Source organism: Colobus angolensis, unplaced genomic scaffold, assembly GCF_000951035.1.
Source record: "Colobus angolensis palliatus isolate OR3802 unplaced genomic scaffold, Cang.pa_1.0 Scaffold160, whole genome shotgun sequence".
In the NCBI taxonomy this organism is placed as follows: domain Eukaryota; kingdom Metazoa; phylum Chordata; class Mammalia; order Primates; family Cercopithecidae; genus Colobus; species Colobus angolensis.
This window is the reverse complement of record NW_012114711.1, coordinates 2463383-2488465: the sequence shown is the minus strand read 5'-3', so window position 1 is coordinate 2488465 and position 25083 is coordinate 2463383. Positions and strand designations below refer to the sequence as shown.

Here is a 25083-nt window from a genome sequence, read left to right as displayed (position 1 = left end):
TTGTTTGGTATCATTCTCAAGTATTATATGCTATACATAATGTATATGCAAGACTTTTATGTGACGGGCAGCATAGTACGTTTTTTACACCATCACCACAAATACAGGAGTAATATATTTCACTACTGTGTCATGATGGCTATGATGCCATTGTTGTAAAAATGGTCTGGCCATATATGTGGGCCACCATTGACCGAAATGTCGTTTTGTAGCATATAACAGTGTATTAATTTGGGAAGAACAGCAATTATGTTGAATCTGACAATCCATGTACATAGTATGTGTCTGCATTTATTTAAGCCTCTCCATTTTTTTTCTTTTTCATTAGCATTTTGTAATTTTCAGTGTACAGATCTTTTGCATGTTTTGTTATATGTAATTTACCTGAGTATTTTATTTTATTTGGAACAATTGTGAGTGGTTTTGAGTTTTTAATTTCAGTTCTTACATGGTTATTGTTAGTATGTACAAATTGTAACCTGTGATCTGCTTAACTCCCTTGTATTTCTGATTCTGGCGGGGAAAGCACTCGGTCTTTCACCATTAAATATCATGTTCGCTGTAGTTACTTGTAGGTGTTCTTTATCATCTTAGTTTGTTTTTGAAGTTCAAAATTGGGCTATATATAGCTTGACTTACATTTGAGTGACACTTGTAATCTTGCACTAGATATTTCAATGATCTGAAACTTAATAGATATTGACACTACTCTTTTCCCGTAGTTCCTAGTGTTGCAAAAAAAGGAGAAAAGTCTTGCTATACCTTGACTGTAACACATATGTTCTTATACATCTATGTTGCTACATCTGCCTCAGAAAAATGCCCACCCTGGCCCTCTGACTGCTACTGCTACTGTCCGTCTACTTGACCGGGTTCTGCTTGTTAAAGCCTTGGTTACACCTGTAGATTAACTACGCAGTCCTCTGTATACTTACCCCCTTTTCAGCAAAGTGCCACTTAAAATGTGCCATTATGATTAAATTATTTTTCTTTGTTTCCTGATGCTACGTCCATGAACTGGCCATATCAGATATCCAGAACAATATTCCTTGCACTCATGCACTGCAGAAAGAGTATCAATGCATGCATCTAGACCAATGGGCAGATCTGTGCCAGCTGTATTTGTGCTTAGGCAAAAGAGATTTTACCTTTGGAGGAGACATTACTGGTTTCCATAGAACTATTCTATACTTTTTTGCATATTCTAGCTAAAATCAGTGATAGAAAACTTCCACGCCGTGAAATAATATATGGCAGAAGATAACTAGGAATTGGACAGGAAGTCAGCAATGATGATACATACTTGATTATCAAAAAATAATCTTTGGAAATTTCATGTATGAGCTACATTCTGATATGATGTACTGCCCCATTTAGCCATTGGTAAATATTTGGATGGTCCAGTTTTGTAGTTCTAACTCAGTTAGTTACATTCCAGAGGCTTAATGTTTTGAGAATGTTGCATTTTAGTTACAGATTTTACAATACTCTGTTATTGTATAATTTCTGCTGGATAACCTGTGGTTAAAATAAGTCCATCAACTGTTTTTTTCTCCTTTATGGGCACACACAAGAGAGTTTTGCTGAATCACTTTACTCCATATTTAAAACTTTGCAATTTAATACTACTTTTCAGTAACAATAATATGAGGCACATAGGCCCTCTTATTTCTCTCTGATATACTGCTATATAGTCCTTAGAATATCCTTAAATGTCTACAGGTTCTGGTTTTATCAATTTGAAGGTAATTATTTTGCTTTTTATATTTTTCAAAGAAAAGTTGAAACTCTCCAAGTTGTATTCTAAAATACATCTACTGTTTCACTCTGTATAGACACCACTTAGGCAATTTATATAAGCCCTTAAGAGCTGTGAAATCAGTATATTCTTTCAGAAATTGACAGTGCAATTGTTCTGATACAGAAAGTGACACCATAGAGTGTATTAACTGTGTAGTTCACAAGCATTTTTTTTGTAAGTCAGAGTTTAGAGAAACAGGTCTTTCTTCCTCTTTCCCTATAGACTAAAGCATTTTTAAAAACAAAGTCAACAGAATTTTCTCTCTCCTGTAGTTTAAGTTGGAAAGAATGAATCAGTATTTGCTGTACTGGATTGTCATTGGAAGAAATTAAATGTTCTCTAAAAATAACCGTTGATAATCAAAATAGTATTTGCCCTTGATTGCTATTTTTTTAACTTTTTTAAACACTTGAAAAATTCTTTGGATACTTATAATTATTTTTAGCAGCTATAAATAAAAGGGAATATGCTGATTTAAATTACTGTTATCCTTTGAATTCTACGTACTTGGTAATTTCCAGTGACAATATATCTTCTACAGAGCCCTTCACAATATGGGAAAAATAGGACTTGTACTCAGAAACTGAATATTTTCACATATTTTTGTAAATAAAAATAATTATAGGTAGAATAAAATCTATTTAGGCTATTTATGATAGAATATTTTAGGAGGGAAATTCATGAATAGTTGGTCATTTTTACAAGTTAAAGCTGAACGTATTCATGACATGGTGAATTACTGGTGAATGTGAAAGTCGTATTTATGTATATTTTTGATTTAGGATATTTCATTTCCTTTTTTGAATTATATTATCTGGTTGGTTCATTCTGATATACACTTTGCCTTTGGATAGTTTATGCCATTTTTGACACTATTTCAGCAACGTGAGATCAGTGGGTATATATTCATATTGTATTGCTGAATTTCTAGAAGTTTTAATAAAGAAATCAGCTTTTCTACCTCAAAGCAAGTAGTTTTCTCTCTAGGTTCTTGGAAAGAGATTTTAAAATTGTTTTCCATGCAGGAACAGAAACCCAAATACTGTATGTTCTTACTTATAAGTGGAAGATAAATATTAGGTACTTATGACTGTAAAGATGGCAACAATGGACCCTGGGGACGACTAGAGTGGGGAGGAAGGCAGAGGAGCAAGGATTAGAAAACTACGTACTGGGTTCCGTACTCACTTCCTGGGTGATAAGATCAATCATACCCCAAACCTCAGCATTACACAATATAACCACATAACAAGCATGTACGTGTACCTCCTGAATCTAAAATAAAGGGTGAAATTCTAAGTAAATAAAAATAAAAATTTTTAAAGAAAAAAAGCAAAAAGTAAAATTGTTTTCTAAGAGAAAGGAAGGTCTTGGTATAAAATTTGTCATTTAATTGGCCTTTCTGAAATTCAGTTTTGTTTTGTTTTCGAATCAGATCTTGAAAATTTTAAAACCAAAATGAGGAGTACAGTGTCTGTGCGTGAAGGCCAGGGAGTTGTGCTGCTCTGCGGCCCCCCACCGCACTCTGGAGGTAAGTCATGCTCTGTTTCTGCTTTTCATATTTATTAAGGTTCAGGGCAAGGCCTGCAGCGCATGTACTGTTATTGCATCTGTAAATTAACTCTGAGAAACTTGATAACTTGGGCATTAGATTCTGTCAGCTGAGTTGGAATATGAGGAACTCTGCAGAAAATAGTCCATCCAGAGAAGTTTCTAAACAATTGACTCATTGACTTTTGGGGTTTTAAAGACAAGAGAGATCACATTCACTTCAGTTACCTAATGGTGCTAAACAATGCTTTGTCATTACACCATTATCATTTGCTTTTTAGTCTTATGCCATGTCAAATTGGATCTTTGCCGTTTGTCTGCCTCTCTTTCTCTCTCTCTTTCTCTCTCTCTCATACACACAAGCTTATTAGTATGTGCCAATAAGCCTCTTTATATATGTATTTTATATATATGTATATAAATGATATGTGTGTATATTGACATCATTTACATCGGGGCATTGGAAGTGCAAATTTTATGCTATATTGGTATAAATTGAAATATTACTAGAAATTCAAAACCTTACCAAGATAGTGACTGAGAGTAAAAATGAACTTCAGCACATATGAAAATAATTTGATTATCTCTCCAGTATGAGCCTAGAGTGCTGGTCTGATTTTCCTATCGTGCTCTCTATTGCAAACTTGGTCACTTGCAGGAACAAAGAGGGTATTATTAATGAATAAATCACTGTTCTCAGAGAAACACACATTTTGTTATTGAGAGGATGAGAATTACTGGGAGATAAACAAGTTAGAGTGGATCTTTCTGACCAGAAGCAAAACTGAGAAGTCTACTTGTCATTATAGTAAAACTTATTCAAAGGAAAACATGCTGGAATTTATTTGTTCTATGCTATACAAATTACAGTAGTTTCCACCCAATGAGTTGTCAGTTTTGATCACAAACCCTCAGCCCAATAAAACAGATATCTCCCATCTTCAGGATCTGGCCACTTGAAATTTGTGAACTATCTGGAGACTGCAGACTTGGAACTTGATTAACAAATAGGATTGCCAGCCATCGCGTGATCTGCTGTGGGTTTAATTGTGTTCTCCAATTTATTTCAAGAGTGTTCATAATTGCTGGAATCTTGACGTTTCAGAAGAACTTTAACTTTCAAGGGAAGCATAGAGCTTCTTGATTGCAAACGAAGTAACAGAAGTCAAACTGTCTTGACAAAAAATTGGGAGTTTGCAGGCTCACATAACTGGATGATCAGATGGCTTCTAGTAGCACTGTGTAGTTTTACAAAGACATACGCCATCAAGAAGGACATGCTGTCTCGCCGTGAGGTGTGGGGTTAGCGGATGGCCACCAGCTCTCACTCCTTCCTGGTCTGCCCCAGCTGTAGAGAGACACTTGTCCATAGTCACACCCCTCTTGAGGAAGCCCACATCTAGTGACTGAGCAAGGCTGGGATATGAAGGGTCAGCCATTTCTGACCAACACTGGCCATTTCTGATTGAATCCACAGCTTCCTGTCAGGATGACCATGTTTTTGTTGGACCACATCACAGTTCAGTTTCTTTCTCTTCCCAGTTGAATCCTAGGTTTTCCTTTATGGGTTTTGATCATTGATTAAAAGCTTATATTCCGAACTCTATTTAGGGGTCTGCTCCCTGAAAACCCAATTTGTTGGATTCAGGGATTGAACCAATTTCATAAACCATCAATTTTTCCCTATATTTCTTGATTCCACTTGTCTCAATATTGCCTCCATTCCCATGTATATTCCTTGTAGGGGCAAAGGTGGCCTCTGACAGCTCTAAGCTCTGTGATCCTTAATGCTAACTATCCTAATGAAGCAGACACCCTATTTCTCTGTGGCTCCTGATTCTTTTAGAATCAGCCTTATTTATGGGAGCCCTGAAGCTGAGGACTTGAGTCTGTCCACCTACTGACAAGCACTGGAATGAGAAAAAAGCAGTTTCCAAAGGAAGTGTTTTATTATGAGAAAAAAGAGGGAGATATATTAGACAGAAATAAATAATTGCTAAAACTACATCTAGGAAGGAAGTATCAAAATAATTTAAATTTATATTGTCTCAAATGGACATAAAATAATTGCTGGATAGTCTTGGTTGTGATCAGTTTTATAGGTGTTGACCCAATTTAAAATTCCAACTGAGTGGTTTTCTTTAAGTGTTATTATGATTAGATACATTCACTGATTGGAAAGGAGGAACTTTTTGGTTGGCTAAGTATGCACACATTGAACATGTCTTAGTAAGCTGTTGGATGAAGCATGTCCCAAAAGATAAATCTATTCAAATGTTATAAAATTGGAGAACTGTTAGCCCATCACACCTATCCTAAGTAATGATATCCTGATTTTTCTCTGCCTTTGGTGACTTTCAAAGGTAGTCCTTTCTTTTCTTTTTTTTTTGAGATGGAGTTTCACTCTTGTTGCCCAGGCAGGAGTGCAATGGCACAATCTCGGCTCACAGCAACCTCCACCTCCTGGGTTCAAGCCATTTTCCTGCCTCAGCCTCCAGAGTAGATGTGATTACAGGCATGCACCACCACACCCAGCTAATTTTGTATTTTTAGTAGAGATGAGGTTTCTCCATGTTGGTCAGCCTGGTCTCAAATTCCAGACCTCAGGTGATCCGCCTGCCTCCGCCTCCCAAAGTGCTAGGATTACAGGCGTGAGCCACCGCGCCCAGCCGAGTCCTTTCATTTTTAAAACACTAGGTTGGGATGACAGTGGAAGTCAAATAGGTGAAGGTGGGAAGAAATCTTCCCAGATGTCAGACATGTACCCATAAGAACCCAGAGCATGCATAGGAGAGCAAATAGCATTGACCAAAAGCATACTTCCCTCAGATTGTGCAGACTTAGATGCTAAAAAATGTGGTGCTCGTTGATCCAAGTGTCTGTAATGCTGAGGTCTTCACAGTTCACATCCACTGTCTTAACACATTGGCTGATGAACTTCTTGAGGACAGGCCTATGTTGGTGTTTGCACCCAGGAGTCTAGTACAAGGCTGATTTGTAACAAACAGTGAATATTGGTTGAAGAAATGAACACATTCATGTAAGGAATACATTTTTTAAAATTTGGCCAGTTATACGTGCTCTTTGAGAGTTTACTGGAAATTTTGTGGAGATATAATCATTTAACAGCCAAAATGCCCTGGGTGCCAACCAGACAGGTGCTGGCATTGACAGATCAGAGTAAACTCTGTCCACAGCAGCTGGTATCAGCCCTGCTTCATCACCTTTTTGACTCACGGCCTTTAATTCAGTAGAGGGTGTGAGCCAGGTCAGAGAGCAGCTGAAGTTGTCACTCCAGGGTGTATCAGTACAAGCGATGAGGGATTAATCAGAGAACTTATGGCCTGCACTGTGGCCCATTTGGTTTTCTTCCCACAAAGTCGCACAGTCCCTACAGGACATGTGCTTGCCTTTGTCTGTCTTCCACACTTTGTGTTACCTTTATTCACTTCACATTTCTTCTTGGTTCCTTCTCTGTGGTTAGAAATGTTTAAATTTGTTATTTTTATGATTACTGAAGATGCAATCATATTTTATTTGTCTGTTGTATTCCCTCTTATATCAGCCTAACACAGTAAGCAAAGAAAGGCAGAAATAATAATAATAATAACCAGCTGGGCACAATGGCTCATGTCTGTAATCCCAGCACTTTGGGAGGCCAAGGCAGACAGATTGCTTGAGCTCAGGAGTTCAAGACCAGCCTGGGCAACATGGTAAAACCCCACCTCTACCCAAAATACAAAAAATTAGACGGACATGGTGATGCACACCTGTAGTCCCACCTACTTGGGAGCCTGAGGTGGGAGGATCGCTTGAACTCAGGAGGTGGAGGTTGCAGTGAGCTGATTGTAACACTGTACTCCCGCCTAGGCAGCAGAGCGAGACCCTGTCTCAAAAAAAATACAATAAATAAAATAAAAATAATCATAGTAGTATTAGCCTCTGTCTATTGAGTGTTGCTTAGATGCCAAGCAGTATTCTAGTCCTTTGTGGAAATTACCTTCTAGTGAGATTCTTTTTGGGTAAAAGTATGGGGAGGAAGATGAGTGACAATGTACAGTAGAGTCTGGAAGCTGAGTCCTGGAGATGCTAAGAGCGTGGGCTCTTAACCAGCCATTGCCTAGTGCCTTGAGCCCAGACTTCCTGCTTAGAAATGGCACATGAGTCACGAGGCCAGAAACTAAGCTTCAGCGCAAAGCCCTCCAGTTTTTATTTAGGGCTACACTTTGGGAGTTTGCAAAGTGTGCCTCAGAGAGGAGGCGGCCAACCTAAAATCACAGAGCTGTGAAGAAGTAAAACTAGAACCTGGAGGCTCTGACTCATGACTAGGGCTCTTTCTAGTATGGCATGCTCTAAACCAGCACCCTGCTGCTGTTCTCCAAATGAGAAGGCACAGAGTCGTCAGCAGAAGTGACACTGTCTTAAGCCAAAAGCTCTGAGGTTTCAAAATCAGAGGCAGCACAGTTCATGGTTTTGTTTTAATTTTCCAGCCCATTGTTTAACACATCAGCAATGCTTAAAATCACATTAGAAGAAATATCCCCAGAGTTAACTAAATGTTTTGACTCATAGTAAAATTGTGTTAAAATCCCTCTTAGTGCAGTAAGTTTATAACTTTCTTTTGCTTATTTGGGATAAAATCCAGAAATGTACTCCACAACTAGATTAGGAAGATAGATGTGGAAAAGGCCTAAATAAGGATCCCAAACTGTGGAAACTGCATATGTTAGTCGTATTTCCTTAATTCATCTATGTAATTTATGAGATAGTATCAGCAACTTGGAGCAGATTTGCATAAGATCATTTGCCATTTATTTGATACTATAATAACAAAAAAAGTGTTTTATGGTTTTTCCTAGGAATCCCTGTAACCTCACAGCAACAGACTGCTGTCATCTGAGAAGGTTCTTATCTCCCCATCATTCTGTGTCATTTTCTGCCACTTCCTAGTCATTGCTTTCTCTGCAGAGCAATCCAGCACCTCTATGAAGCAAGAGGAATTAACCTCCCCAAATCTGTTAGAAAACTAGGAAATCAAAAGCCAGAAATAGAGGACTGGACATGCATTACCTGCAGCATAATTATTAATCTAGTTATCAGTCATATGAAAAGCTGGGAGTTCGTGTTAATTACCATTCAGTTGCTGATATCACTACACAATCATTAGACATTCATATACACGAGAAAAATTACCTTGTTTTCAGTAAGGTCATAAGACTAGTTCATGGGCACCTTATGATAAATATTAATCACTCAGGAATTCATAGGTTAATCAAGTTATTACATACATGCATGTTAATAAAGAGATGAGTTCTGTTCAACAATGGCTGATAAAAATTTATTCTGAGTAGAAGACAGGCTTGAGTCTGTCCCAGTGTTTAATCAGCAAATGACTTTTGTGTCTTGATTCAGCTTTCCATATCTCTGCTATGCACATATTCTTGAAATGGAAGTCTTGTACACTGCCATTCACATATTATAACAACATAACCCTTGGGATGGAAAAAAGAGAATGTGAGATGCCAAACAGCAGGTAATAGAGGCTGAAGTGACATTATGCTAAAAATTGCCTTGTAAACCCTGATGTGACAAAGGTGAGAACTGTTAGCAACATGCCCAGATGGCATGGGATTTACAACTTCGGTATCAACATCTTTATTTTTTTTTCTTTGCCCAAGATGGATAGACTGAAAAACAGAAGTCAGCTCAGGTAGCTTAGCTGGGAGAACCTAAAGAAAAGGCACTAAATAGGCATCTTCATCTCTAGGAAGACTTGTCCAGTTGCTAGACTTCATCAATGCAGTGAGACACATGACTAGTGTTTTTGGACGTGATTGTGTCTCAGAACAACAATTTCCTCAAACAATTTAATCTGTAAGTATAATACAGCTTCATCTTAGGTACACAGTTTTCCTTGAAGAACACTTTGCTACTGTTCTGCAGGCAATACAGTTAAACTTTACAATGGGCCAGGTGTGGTGGCTCACGCCTGTAATCCTAGCACTTCAGGGGCACGAGGAGGGTGGATTACCTGAACTCAGGAGTTCGAGACCAGCCTGGGTAATATGGTGAAACCCCCTCTATTAAAATACAAAAGAAAATTAGCCAGGCATGGTGGTGCATGTGCCTATAGTCCTAGCTACTTGAGAGGCTGAGGCAGGAGAATCGCTTGAACCCTGGAGGCAGAGGTGTCAGTGAGCCGAGATTGCGCCTTGCACTTCAGCCTGGGCAACAGAGTGAGACTCTGTCTCCAAAAAAAAAAAAAAAAATAAAAAAAAAAATTTAATAAAATAAACCTTAAAACATTAGCGTTTTTTCAAAATCTTGAAGTCAAGAATACATAATATATGTGTAGGTAGTGTCAAAATAAAAAAGATATAGAGATGAATCTCTAAATTTGATGTTTTGTTTGGGAAGAAAGAATATGCTTTTTAGCTGGGCATGGTGGCTCATGCCTGTACTCCCAGCATTTTGGGAAGCCAAGACAGGCAGGTTGCCTGATGTTGGGAGTTTGAGACCAGCCTGGCCAGGATGGTGAAACCCCACCCCATCTCTACTAAAAATACAAAAAGTAGCCGAGTGTGGTGGCAGGTGACTGTAATCCCAGCTACTTGGGAAGCTGAGGCAGGAGAATTGCTGGAACCCGGGAGGTGGAGCTTGCAGTGAGCCAAGATCATGCCATTGCACTCCAGCCTGGGCAACAGAGTGAGACTCTGTCTCCAAAAAAAAAAAAGAATATGCCTTCTGCAGTGGAAGTGGTGGCTCACGTTTGTAATCCCAACACTTTGGGAAGCCAAGATGAGAGGATCCCTTGAGGCCAGGAGTTTGAAACCAGACTGGGCAACATAGCAATACTTTTGTCTCTTTAGGGGGGATAAAAAGAATTAAGAATATGCTTTCTGGCTCCCATCAAATTTGCATCAGAGGTCACTGTGTAGACTGCTTCTCTAATAGCCCAGTGATTTCCACCTTCCCTAAAGGAGTAGGTACAAAAGTTGCATTACGGCAGCACTTATGTCACCACAAACTGCAAGATCAAGACTAGGAAGCAGATGATTGATAGGCTATTGAGAAATTGGCATCTGTACAATAGAATATTACTGCTTATTTAATGCTCCTATCCTGAGGATAGGTTAGCATGTCATGGCAAACAGTTAGGTAATCCATCTGTAGACTGAACGAATCTCAAAATTATGAACTATTTTTTTGAATATGTCAATATTGATGTGACTATTGACATTTTCAGGAGTTCAGAATATTAACAGATTTATAGTCGCATTAAGACAAGTATGTTCTAAATCGATTGACACATAAACTTTAACTGCTTTTATATGGATAACTGTAAACTAGTTTGATCTCTAAAGGAAACATTTGTTGTACTGTATAGACCATTTTGTAGTTGGAAATGGAGATGAAAATCCTGAATTTCTCCAAAGTGCCTGAATGTGGAAGCTGTGAATTTAAAATATTAATTGAGCCTGCCTTCCAACTTTCCTTTTTTTTTTCTTTCTAAATCTGTCCATCCAGGCATCATTCCATCCATCTATCCATCCATCCATCCACTGTATTCATTCTTGATTTACTCAAGTATCCATCAAATAGCTATTTATTTGTGGAAGATGTGCTATGTCTTATAGTAAGATTTTACTAAAATAAATATATTTCTTCACTTGAATAAGACTGATATTGAGTAAGAAAAACTGAGCATATTGCTCATGAAGTTGATAGAAATATATCCAAACTGATACTTGTTGAATACTGCCCGAAACCACTCCCCAAGAGAAAAGCACTGAGTTCAGTTTGCAGGAAATAGGAAGATAGATAGGAATTCTGTCCTCAGGTACATATAGTCCCACAGGGAATGAAAATGATGAGTTTGGTAGTGACTAGTTAAGCCTGGAATGACAATAGGTGCCATTATTATTGGCCAGACACAGAGCTTATTGATCCTAACAGAACTTCAAGGAAGAGATTACTACTCTCATTCTACATTGACAAGCCAAGGCTCAGAGCAGTTAGGTGATTTGTCCAAACCCATGTCATGGTAGATTTGGGCACCTAGATCTGTTGCTTTCTGGTTTTGGGGGTGCTTTTTTTCTTTTTTTTTTCTTTTTTCTTTTTTCTTTTTCTTTTTCAGAATGTCCCTCTGTTGCCCAGGCTGGAGTGCAGTGGCACAATCTTGGCTCACTGCAACCTCCACCTCCCGGGTTCAAGCAATTCTTATGCCTCAGCCTCCTGAGTAGCTGGAACTACAGGCACACGCCACCACACCCACCTAATTTTTGTATTTTTAATAAAGATGGGGCTTGGCCATGTTGACCAGCCTGGTCTCAAACTCCTGACCTCAAGTGATATGCCCGCTTCGGCCTCCTAAAGTGCTGGGATTACAGGCGTGAGCCCAGCTGGTCAGCTGCTTTCTGATGGAAAATTTTCCTGTGCTCACAAACATTATAGGCTTCAATTTTTTTTTATTTACACATTTTCCACCTTCTAAAACAGTGTTTTTCAGACTCCTTTAATAGATACTCTGTAACAATGAAAACCTTTTTAAGTACCACCATGCCACAGTCACACTCACACATATACACTTATGAAGGAGGCGGAGAGGGTACAAACTAGGCACCTAGAGCTAGACTGCTTAGTGCCAACTCTAACGCTGACATTACAAGCTATGGAATTTGAAATAGGTTGCCTAACCTCTGTATCTCTTATTTCTTATCTGTACATGGGGAGTAATCACAGAACCTACCCTTATAGGATCATTGTGAATATTTAAGAAGGCAATCTATGTGAATTGTTTGAAATGTCTGATTTATTTATACACATACAAATATACTACCATCTTAATATGTTTATGGAAAAATGTAAAAATTTAAAATATCTAAATAAAAGTAAATCTATGAAGGGGATTAATTATACTTTCTGTACCCTGTGGGATTGTCTGGCTGGGAATATCTGTACCCCACTTTAGAAAACATGGTTCTAGAAAATGCTTGGTTTTCTATCCTCATTGGATTATCTGTGGTTGAGGATGAAAAAGTTAAAACAATTATGTTTAGAGAAAAGGAATGCAGATGGCTTTGAGATGCCCGTCATGTACTAGCATCAGTGACCCCAGGGGCCCAGCCAGTACATTGCAACTGACTTCAGCTGAATGGCCCAGGGAGGACACCTGCCACAAGATGAGCCAATCAGATGCTCTCTCCTGAGAATTTGATATTTGACCTGTAAGCCTACAAGTCTGAATTTGAGAGTTTGGAACAGAGCCTTTCTATCATGTAGATAAGGCAGCCAAGAAAGCTGATACCTCAGGAGCAGAGATGTAGCCAGACAGAAACAAGAAGAGACAAGGGTCAGAGATTAAGGACGAAAGACTGCCTGGGCTGCAGGCTCCCCAGCTCTCATTTCTTGGTAGCTGTTTTCTAGCCCTTGGGTTCTATGAAACAGCTCATGTCTATATATCACATTCTGATCCTTACTTAGGCTGACTCTGGTAGGTTTCTGTTTCTTACAAACAAAAGCTCATAACTAATGCAATGGATATTATTTTAGGATGGTATGTATGTATGTATGTAGTAATGACACATGCAAGGAGAATAGGAAATTTAATGTTAAAAATAGAGAAACAGCAGCTATATGTTTTGACAGCTGTCCCTGGGGCTGTCACAACATCCCTTTTGGATTAAAGTCAGCGTAGAACATACCACAAAGAACTCTTGAAAGAGTCAGGGTCATGGAAACAACTTCGAGAAACTGGATTCATTCATTCATTACTACTTACACTTTCAGTCTACAGGCGAATTTCCCCCAAGCGTCAGAAATGCCCCTGACCATTTCTTACATTTTTCTCACAGCAGCATGGCTTCACACTTCCCCCTTCCATTTTATTCCCAGATCCCCTAACTGGTCTGCAGTAGTAGGATGAGAAAATCGTTCTTTCTCACTCTAACGACAGCCGAGTCTTCTTGCTCTGATTCCATCCACCTACAGACAGAGGAGCCTTAAGCCCATCAAATAATTACATGTGGAAACTCAGGGGCTTAAATCCACTGTTCGAGAGAGAGTGCTTCAGCAGAATTTATTTTGACAGAGTTCTGACCTATGTTTTCCGCTTTAAGTAAAAAATTATCTATAAATCAAGAATGGTAAAGGCTTTGTCTCTTATCCCAAAAAGAAACAGAATGACCATTAGTTGATGCCTTTGGTCAAAAAAAAAAAAAAAAAAAAAAAAAAAAGTTGACTATATTTTTTTAACTCCAGTTATTTCAAAAGCAAGCAAAGCAAACAGTTGTATATTTGTATTCCACAGAAAAAAAAAAAAAAAAAGGACTAGGAAACACCAGGTGAGATCCAAGAATTGATCTGTGCACTAGCAAGTGGGGGAAATAAAACATTGGTTACTTCCATTGCAATGCATGTGTGTGTACCTGTGTTTTAATTAATATTACACATGCTACTGTAACAAAGAAACCTTACAATGTATTAGATCAATTGATGGGTGTTTCTTACACAGATAAAGTCCAAATCAAGTGTTTTTGGTCATAGGGCAGTGTTTTGTAAGCTCTAGTGGCTCATTTAGGGGGGCTTGTTTAAAATGTAGATTCCACAGTCCCACTCCCAGAGATTCTGACCCCATAGAGTGGGGTCTTTCCTAGAAACCGGCATTCTTCATCACTGACCCAGGAGAGTCTTGATTCAGATGGTGTTTGAGCCACACTTTGAAACACATTGTCTTCAAGTCATACAAATGTAAATACTTTCAAAATCCATTTAAAGGAATAGAGAAATATTTATGCCAGAGCAAGTGCAAGAGTTGAAGTATTTTTTTGGGTGAATTTTATGAAGTAGGACATTTTAAACTCTAAAACAAAGTGAACTTTGTGGCTTACATGGAACATTGATACTCATTTACTTATAAGCTACGTAATTCCCATCTCAGCAGATTTTTTCCCCTAAACTTTAGGTGTCTTGGAGAGACAAAAGTGTGAGGATAGTTTTTTTAAAACTTTTACAAAACTGCTGTCTTGGAGACCAAAGTTGCTAGTCTGCCTAGTTGTGTAACTGAAATTTCCTGGCTTTCATCCATCCACCTGCCCAGGTGTGGAGTAGCTGGTGGGTGCTTCGTAGTCAACTGCGCTAATGCTCACAGAGACAGAGCACCTGTCTTACCATTTGGTCAAGGTTTTGTAGTTTTTGATCCTCACAGGCACCGCTTGGCACCTCACCCCAGAGTAGTTTGAATTTGTTTTTGTTGTTATTGTTGTTACTGTGCATCTGTGCCTGCGATTGTTGCTCTGTCTGAAGGAAAACACAGGTTGGTCTTGTGGGAAGGGAATTTCAAAATTGATCCCCTTCCTTTTGAGATCTGGCTTTTATTTAAAATCTGTTTTTCCTCATTAAATTGAGCAAGTTGGACTTTGAAATGATACCAGGGTTAAAGGTAAGAAATTGTAGAATGAATCATGCATGAAGTTTTCAGTAAGAATTCATTCACAGAAACTGCACAGTGATCACCTTTCCCTATTCCCACAGGTCTGCAGCAGCCAGACAAGTGATTCAAATGAAAGGAGGGCTAGGATTTGAGGCTTGGGCAATTATTTTCCTGGTAACAGCTAAATCTCTAAACAGCGTCATTTACTTTATTTGAATTTTTTTTTAAATATAGAAAATGCAGTTCTTTTTTGAGTTTATTAAGGATTTGGCACATGCATTTCCCATGTGCTGGTTACAGTTCTTACCATGGCTTTTTTTCCTAACCATGGCTAAGTTAAATTCATTAGACACTGACACATTTTGTATATAAAACACATGGAGATATTTTTCACTATTTATATGAAATTTGCTCTGCATCCATCAGCTTTCACTAGGTTATCTTGCAGCAACAAACAACTCCAAAGCCTCAGAGGCATCTAAGAATAAAGATTAATTTCCTATCCATATAGCCTCTAAGCAGTGGGTTGGCTGAATCTGTATTCCATGTGATTTTGTTGTTTTGGGAAAGAGTGGTCCCAACCTGGGACGTGTCATTTTCATGACACAGAGAAAATAAAACTGTCTGAACTATGCAAGCTGTTCACAGGTGGTATATACATCACTTTTGTTCATTCCATTTTCCAAAGTAACTGTTATGGTCAGTGCTGACCAAATGGGCCAGAACTGTCCTGCCACAGAGAGGAGCAGCAAATAATAATAACGTAATTCACCACATGCTTTTATTTTTTTCTTGAGTTATTTGACCTTTGTAGTCTTCCTGTCAATTTTTCCATATTTGACAGAGATCTGCATATGATAACCAGTCTACATTATTCCAACTCTACTATAAAGAAAACAATATATAATAATGAAAAATTGTATAAAATTCAATGTAGAAGGGATTGTGGTAAACTGAATGTTCCACCTGAAGTGTTCCTGGGCTACTTAGCTCCAGTGGATTATTGCCATGGAGAAAGTAAATTTTTAAAGAAAAGCCAGAAACTGTATGCTGGTAAAATTTTCCAATTTTTTTTAAATGGTATGGATGAAATACTGCATGGTTTGAAGGTGCCTTCAGGCTACAGGACACAGCTGAAAGTCTGCTCATTTAAGGACATTCTTTACTGATAATAAAAAAAAAAATGAATAAGCCTCATTCACTTAGCAATCTGAGGGAATACAAATATGAGAGACAGTCAAGAGGATGGTTTATAAAGTCTTTAAAAATCCACTTTTCATTAGATTCAGGGGTACATAAAATAATTCCAAATGAAGCTAATTAAAGCAGCTAATTATAGGCCCTTGGAGGCCTGTAGTATCTGAAAGTAGCGTCTCAGTCCTGGAAATAATTTTCCAAATTTGTTTTACATACTTTTTCTGAAGTAATTAAACATTCTCCCCTTCCAGTCTATTTTGCATCATTACTTTTCTTAGCAAATGTTTTATGCCCCCAAAGTGAGGATAAATCAGTCAGCTAAGCACAACAGAGTAGGGGAAGTCTAAAGAGTGAGATTCTGTTATACATAAATACAAACTCTGTAATATTTCAGATCAATTTTACCTGGAAGAAGGTGAATTTGAAAGATCAGTTGACAGATGTCAGCTAAAGCTCAGTTCCAGTGAGGACACGTTATGTTCCCCAAAGTAAACACCATAACTAAGCAGAACTGTGCCTAATTCTATTGTAGCTATAAGTAAATCGCTTTTGTTTCCAATGTCAATTTTATGTAAATTCAGAAATTTAAGGACCTTTCCTTTTTTTCTAACATATGCAATGTTTTCGGTGACATTATTATATCTGAAAGTATTAGGCGTTTTGCAGCCCACTCCTGTTACTTCTTCTAAATTCTGATTTGGTTTTTATACAGACTGCCACATTCGCTCTGTACTACTACCATTTACCGAGCACCTTCCACACTGAGTAACATTGTTAGCACTGCCTTCCTGGCAAGACTGTCTAATTGATGGGTTGATACGTGAAATACAATTGGTAAAGTCTGTGTTCCCAGTGGAGACTCCTTATTTTCTCTCATGGTTTTATACTTCTGTCAGCATATGTTCTGCTTAGACATCATTTGGGTGACATTGAGCAGCATTTTCACAGTATGTTCTTACAGAATGGTAATAGGCCCCATGGAAAAGTATGAGGACAATTTAAAAAGAAAACTTTTTCAAAAATCAAAAATGTTAGGAAAACAAGAATGTGTCTTTCTTTTATTTCTCAGAGCTTTTAATGGGATAATATTGATTTTACCTATCAAAGAGGAATAATCTAGCATGCAACATTTCCTAAACTTACTTAAGAAGAAAACTCTTTGTTTATGGAGCATCTTGCAGGACCAGATGTTCTCAGCAGCACGCTTCAGGAAGTGGTGACCTAGCTTAAAGATAGGGTTCACCAGTGATTTTCAAAATATCCTCTGCCAAGTGCTCTGAAGGTTTGTGAAAATAGTCAAGGGGGCAGCTTTGTGTACAAACGCTAATTTTCATAACTTTCTCTTCAAATAGAGTGATTTTTTTTTTTTTACCTATTTTAAATGTTATTCCTCCATATGAATATTTTTAAAGATAGGACACTGGGCTGACAAATTCTAAAGAAAGAGAAAGAAAGAACAAAAGGAAGAAAGGGATGGATGGAGGAAGCAAGGTAGGAAGAAGGAAGGGAGGGAGGGAGGAAAGGATAGAGAGAGGAGTCTCTCTTCTTATTTTATCAGTGAGTAAGTAGAGTCAGTTGCCTGAGTTTATTCAGATTCAACTTGACTGTTCATTTCTTGATGCGTTAGTGGGTCATTTCTTTCCTATATCGTTGTGAAATCTGGAGGAGTAAATGAAGGGATGCTTTGACTAGTTAATGTACTTCTGGCATTTGTAAATTCAGTTAATTATGTATGGATCACATTACATCTGATCTGGTAATAACAGGCTGGTGTTTACTGGTGGGGAAACCAGTCCATCAATCATCTGTAGTCATTGATCTTCAGATAAGGGGACCCATTCTGGCAGGCTTACAGTAACCATAGCGTGTTTTCAGCTCTACTGCCAAAACATATTGTATTCCACAAATCTCTTAAGAAGGCCTATTCTGTTTCCACTTGAGATGTGAAATGACATCTGAAATGGTGATACATGTAGACTTAAAGCAATCTTTTTCAGTCATTATAACCTTTAAGCACCACTAATATCCCCCAGGATTCTTTGACCTTTTCTCTCTGTATTATGCTTTTTGACAACTCAGAGAGAGAAGCAGTACACCTGACATCTGGTATAAACACAAAATGTTAATTCTCAGCACATACTTAATATTGCCAACCACTTACAGATACTCATGTGATGTGTTTTGTTTTTCCCGTGGCTCTCACATGAAATCTATATGGGTTTTCTTAATTCAGTGCTAGTAAGCAGTAAAAGTTATTTTTGGTTTTCATAGCTGTGGATTTGAGTCTCAGATTCACAGGTTAGGTGGAGGGCAGGGGTTGGACAGTCCTGAGCCATACAATGGGAGGATTGTGTTCTCTACAGTATGAGAGTAGAGAGTAAGAAGAATTTATGGGCTATTAGAACAAGATACAGATACATAAAGAGAATTGTAACATCCACAGGGTGCAGTTAAGGCATTGGATCTTTCTGTGAATGGAGTGTAGGAGAAGCAAAATTCCGTATTTGCAAAATGCATTGATTCACACTGCATCTCATAAAAGGTGTTAAAGAATTCATGACTTCTTTCTGATCCTTGGTGAAGTATGTTGGAAGTATGTATTCCAAGCTGAGAAACATCAAATATCTTCAACAAAATTGAAAGAAATGCTGTTTTGCTAAAACCAAGTCATCACAATTAGAACATCGTAATGCAATGTAGGCATTTTCCAAGAAGTAAAATGAGTTTAAAAATCCAAATTTAATGGATATTCCAATAACTCTGAATTGCAAGAGCTTGAAAATAAGCTAAAAATTGGCTTCTTAGTCAAAGAAAGTGCCATTAAACAGATAACCTGTGAGTCTCAGTTGAAGTGTCATGTAGAGAAATGTTAAAACAAAAAATATGAGACTGTTCTGTCCAAGGAATAGTTTCTATATATATTTTTGTGAACTTCTAGTTTTTGTACACATGCTTAGGGACAGATTTCTAATATAAATTGTAATAGTATGGAACAACCAACAGTTGGATTAATAGTACTGTAGAAACCTTTAGACAAAATAAATATAAGAGAGTTTATTTGATCAAAGAATGATTCATGGATCAGGCAGCACAAAAAACTGGAAGAGGTTCAGAGAGCTCCACTCTAGCAACAAAAGTGAAAGAATTTTATGGGCTGAACATGAAAGCAAATAGAGAAATTATCTAATTGGTGATAGCTAGGTGTTTGCCTAATTTGGGTGACAATGTGACCAGGCATTTGCCTTACTTACCTGGATATGATTCAGTGGGAGGTTCCTATCTGTGTAGCCAGTTGCCTGGTTGGCTGTTCATGATTGGCTAAATCTTGCTTTGTTTGGTTTTAGTCAGTTAAAAAAATGTTTCCAAGATAAGTTCCAGTTTGTTTACCTAAGAGCTCTGGTCTCAGAAACAGCCTCAGGCAAATGGCCTTCTTATTTACTTTAACATGCCCCAGGACTACGGTGAGACATTCTGATAAAGGACATAACATATAGCCCTTATATATATGCAAGGCTCTTGAATAATTTGTTCATGGAAGACTGCTTCTTCTAAACTGTGTGTAGTGCATTGGCAAAAGAAACAGAGAACCTTTATACTTGAAATAAAAAATAATATAATAGAATGAAGAACTGTATAGACAATTTTACTCTATGTTGGTTCCAGAAGGATACTAGTTAAGACTTTGGGTAAACAACCTTCAGTTACTCTTTATGAAACAATGATGTGACTTCATTAGAAGACAAAAGGAGAGATGAATGATATGAAATTCTTCTAAGATCAGAGAATGCAAGAGCACCTCATGTAGGGTAATTACTCTGAAGAAGGCAGAGGAGATTCTTACAAAGCTGCATACAAGATTTCAGATGAAAAGTCTGGAACATAAATACCCTGTCTAATTACAGAGGGTTACCACAATCTCTGCCATAAATTGGGAATGCATATGATTGAGAATGGCCCTTGAGACCTGGCCCCATTAGGAAATGCATTGACAAGGATCCAAAAAGCAAGCCAGTTTTAGGCCTCAATTATGTCCCCTCTAAAGACAGGGATAGGCCGGGCGCGGTGGCTCAAGCCTGTAATCCCAGCACTTTGGGAGGCTGAGACGGGCGGATCACAAGGTCAGGAGATCGAGACCATCCCAGCTAACACGGTGAAACCCCGTCTCTACTGAAAAAAAAATACAAAAAACTAGCCGGGTGAGGTGGCAGGCGCCTATAGTCCCAGCTACTCGGGAGGCTGAGGCAGGAGAATGGCGTGAACCCGAAAGGCAGAGCTTGCAGTGAGCTGAGACTCGGCCACTGCACTCCAGTTTGGGTGACAGAGCCAGACTCCGTCTCAAAAAATAAAAAATAAAAAAATAAAGACAGGGATAACTTTCAAATCTCTGTTAAAAGAATTAACACATGCACTGACTCCTGAGTGAACATTCCCTATCCTTGACTTTCTTTTTCTGTGCTACCTTTGAAAAACCAACCATTGTTACTGTACCTGGGAGATAATCCAGGATAAGACTTACTCAATGCAAATCTTTCATTAAAGGCCTACAACATTATGTTCTGGAGAATTTTGTTTTCCTTTTTTTTAAACATTAGTTAGATAGATTTTCAAAAGCATCTCAGAAATATTCCTAGTCTTAAATCCAGGGATTTGTATAACACAAACTTGCAAGACCAGTGGGAAATTAATTTCCTTTGAAGAACATTAGCTTGAAGTTTGCACCCTCCCACAGTGGAGCAGAATTTATTCAAATGTTGATGACCTCTTAAGGTCCTACCTTCCCTGATCTATAAGCTGACTGCAGGAAGGCAATGATTGTCTGGGCCATTCTGGCTAAGCTGGAAAACATCAAGTCAAAAAAGGTTAACTGGAGACTCACCATGCTGCTCATAACCACCAGCAACCATTGGGGAACTTGTAGTGCATATGGCTTCTATGATATCATACAGGAGAGAGAACACAGTTCCTTTAAATGACAACAAGTTCTAATACTTTATCAAAATGAGATACCTTTCAATGGATGCCCTGAGGTGTGCATCCATTGATGCACCATCAATGCACCTTGTGCCCTACCATCAAGTATGTATTTGTCAGTCTTTTTCTTTTTCTTTTTTTTACTTGTATATGTTCGTGGGGTACAAGTACAATTTTGCTACACTGGTATATTGTGGTGAAGTCAGGACATTCAGTGCATCTGTCACTATACTCACCAAGCAAGTGTCCATCATCCACTCCTCAGTGTTTTCCGAACTTGCTATTTTAAGAAGCAAGTTTCGAGGTCTTTTGCTAGGTCTAGGTCTTCTGCTAAGAATATTTGTCCTGGCTGGGTGCAGTGGCTCACACATGTAATGCCAGCACTTTGGGAGGCTGAGGTAGGCAGATCACCTGAGGTCTGGAGTTCAAGACCAGCCTGACCAACATGGAGAAACCTCACCTCTACTAAAAAAAAAAAAAAAAAAAAAAAATTAGCCAGGTGTGGTGGCACATGCCTGTAATCCCAGCTACTCAGGAGGCTGAGGCAGGAGAATCGCTTAAACCCAGGAGGTGGAGGTTGTGGTGAGCTGAGATGGCGCCGTTGCACTCCAGCCTGGGCAACAAGAGCAAGACTCCATTTCAAAAAATAAAATAAAACAAAATATTTGGCCTGGCTATACTTTACCCATATCTTCATATTCTCTCCATTGTGATGCTTCTAGCACTCACACAATATATGTATTCTGGTTTGTGGTTTTTCTAAAGTTCCACATTTCTTTATCTAGCATTATATAGAAAAATAGAACAAATTCCAGTTTTAATTCTAAAACTTAACATCCACCATCCTATTGTAAGAGAGAATGAAGGATCCCTTCCATTCTGCCACATTATTCTGTACATCCTCAGTTCTGAGAATGTGCTTCTTTGCAGGAGAATTTGTAGTTTTCTTTTATTCCTTTTTATACTTTTCAAAATACAACATAATAGACAAGGTAGAGTTATCATGTTAGTCCTGAAAATAATTGGTAAGTACATGTCCTGTGCTTAAATTCTTCTATATGTCTTTTTATTATTGGTTTCTTCCTCTAGCACAAACAAAATAATTACTAGCAATGAGAGATAATGTAGCTGTTATTTATATTTTAGCCATTTCCCTTCGTGAGTATGTGTGTGTGCATATATGTGCATACCTACACATACATAGTTTCTTTTCCTTTTGATGAAATTATAGATTTGCTAAGGAAGTAAAGTATCTGGATGAAGGAAAATTACACATAGAAAAAAATAAGCTATTTACTGGTGTACAGTTGCCATTGCATACTAAACTAAGGAATCTATAAAAAGTAAGATTTTTGGAATGAACCCAAGCCTTTCTCTTGGAGCTAAAAAAAAAAAAAGCAATGACAAAAAAAAACACATAGTTCAGTGTGTTTTTTTTCAAACAATAAAAGCAACAGTGCTTATTATAGAACATTTAGAAAATTTAACATGTTTAAATAACAAAGGTAAAATCATATTACCACAATGTCAAGATAACCCTCATTTTGGTCTATTTATTCTCAGTCTTATTTTTTTCTTACACATTTTTCCCATAATTGAAACCTATAAAGACAAATTTATACTTTTAAAGTTACCATTATAGTTTAAGCACTTCACAGTGTTAGTATAAACGCCTTAGAAACAATCTTTGTTGTAAAAAGAAATAACTTTAAAATAATACCTTCTGACCATTGCTTATCTTTTAAGGTAACTAGCATTTTGTTTGTCTTGTATGAAACATTTTTCCCTAATTTGTCACCTTTCAACATTATATTTTGTGGATTTTATTTTGATTTGCTATTTTGCATTGGAATACTCAAAAGACACTCATAGCATTGTAACAGCAAAAGACTAAATAACCTCAATGACCAACAATAGAAAAATGAAGAACGAGAGGCTACTGCCCCTAAACTGGATCAAGGTTATCTATCGGAACAACAGGAAGCAGTATCCTTACTAATAAAAGAGCAATGGGATGATCTTCCTGGAAAATTCAAAAATGGCTCTTGTCATTGTATCTTCTGAAAACTCATGAACGTCACCCACAAATCCATTGAAGCTAAAATAGTGTCCCACACATTTACAAATACATATAGAAAACTGGATAGTCTTCTTGGATACTACTAGCCACAGTCATTATAAAAACAATATGTAAATGGCTATATAGGCAATACATTTTTGAAAAGGTATGTGTAGTTTAGGCAGAAAGAAACAGCAGTTTACTGGAAAACATTACTATTTTAATGCTGGAGATATAAGCCATATTTGTGAATATGAAATCTCATTGTTGTAAAGATAACAATTTTTCCCAAAGTAATATTCAAATAAGAGATGATTCTAATCAAAAGCTTAAAATTTTTGTAATAATGATATTGATGTGTATTTCAAAGAATGAATTTATTTGAAAGATGTTATACATGTTTGTGCATATATATAGGCAAATTCAGTTGTTTAATATGGGAACTTGCCCTATGAATTACTAAAACAATATGGAACTAAAATAAATATAGCACTTAAATATTATAATTATTCTGTAGGAACAGGGCAGTAACACATAATGATGAATGAAAAAATTGATCGTTTTATGTGTATGTATATATGTATCTGCCAATCTATCTATATGATATTGTTGTGTGATTAAGGGGGCATTTTGAAGAAGTGAGAGAAAGAGTAGATTAGCTATTGATGAGTGTGGAAATAACTGTGTATTCATTTGGCATAAATGATGTCAACTTCCTTTCTTTGCATTTAAATTTTAAAATATTCAGGTACTAAGATAAAAATATAGGTAAATATATTTTTAGTATAAGGATAAGGCACACTTTACCAACTATGACTCCAAAGACAGAAATCATATATAAATCTAAGAGACATAATGATAGAAAATTTTTAACAGAATAGTTTGCCTAAATACTGACTTTTTCTTCTTTCTTTTCTTTTTAGTCTATGGAGATCTTTTTAGAGTAGGGGAAAAGAAGTGAAAAATATGATGGATTCGACTAGAATGGTTTTCATTCTAGCTATGGAAATTGTATTACCTATCCTTACCACTTGTGCTCTTGAAGAACAATTCATGTGAAAAAATCACAATAATCCAAACTAGAGACTAAATTTTATATAGACTGTTGTTTTATAACTGCTTCAGTATTCAGCAGTATCGTGGTGGGCATGAAACACGCAGTAGAAAAATCTTGTCTGGTTTCGTTATTTTTCGGATGAGGAAACTGAGACCTCTGTGGGTCTCAGTTTGATTTGAGCAATGTCATATGGTGTGTGGCAGACCCATACTAAAACTTAGCTTTCGTGATAACTCTAATTTTTTTCCAATACGGCATGCTGTCTCCTGAGTTATATTAAGAACACGTTGATGTCTACAAGGAAAAATCGTTTCTGAGCTTTTCTGAGAAGGAAATAGACTTCAGTCTATGTTGGGAGGAAAAGATGGAGTTGTAGTCAAAGAGAGATAAGCATAGAAATGATTTGATGTGTTCAAAGTGCCCTAATTAGATAAACCAGAGTAATTGACATTGAGAAGATTTAACAACCATCTTCCTTTTCTTTTATTTATACAATGTGTATGACATCCCTGACACACTGCAAAAGTAATTAGTTGCTGAATTTTAAAAAATGTTTGTAAGTTCCCCTTTCAACCAAATTGAATTAAGAAAGAAAATTCCTGATCTCTTGGCACTTCCTCCACAGAAGAAAGGACTCCTCATAAAGATAAATTTAGCCCAGCAGTTGAGGTAATTGCTTATTTTGTGTTTATTTATTTTGATCCTACCATATTCAAAGTATTGTATTGGGGGAGAGAGTACTATCAGAAAGATAAATCAAAAATAGTTTGTGATGTGTAGGAGGAAGATTTAGACCTAGATTTAAATAAGAAAAGACAGAGAATAGCAAGTCCTGTAAGAGCAGAATCAATGAAAATATTATGAGTTTGGGAAGAAGGAAGACATCAGGGAGGAGGGGGGCGAGTAGAAAATTGTTTTACATGATAAAGAGTTTCCTGATGCAAAAAAAGTAAAAAAAGAAAAGAGAAAAGTAGACAGAGCAGGAAGTCTCAGTCAATCCAGAGACAAAACAGAAA

The 25083-nt window shown here is 37.3% G+C and overlaps 1 protein-coding gene across 1 annotated transcript in view; it reads left to right on the top strand.

Annotated features, from left to right (window-relative positions):
* CNTN3 (contactin 3 (plasmacytoma associated)) overlaps positions 1–25083 on the top strand; it is a 256281-nt gene that overhangs the window by 89281 nt on the left and 141917 nt on the right. Inside the window, exon 4 of the mRNA XM_011937219.1 lies at positions 3237–3332. Coding sequence (XP_011792609.1) covers positions 3237–3332 — 96 coding nt within the window. The remainder of the gene's footprint in view (positions 1–3236; positions 3333–25083) is intronic.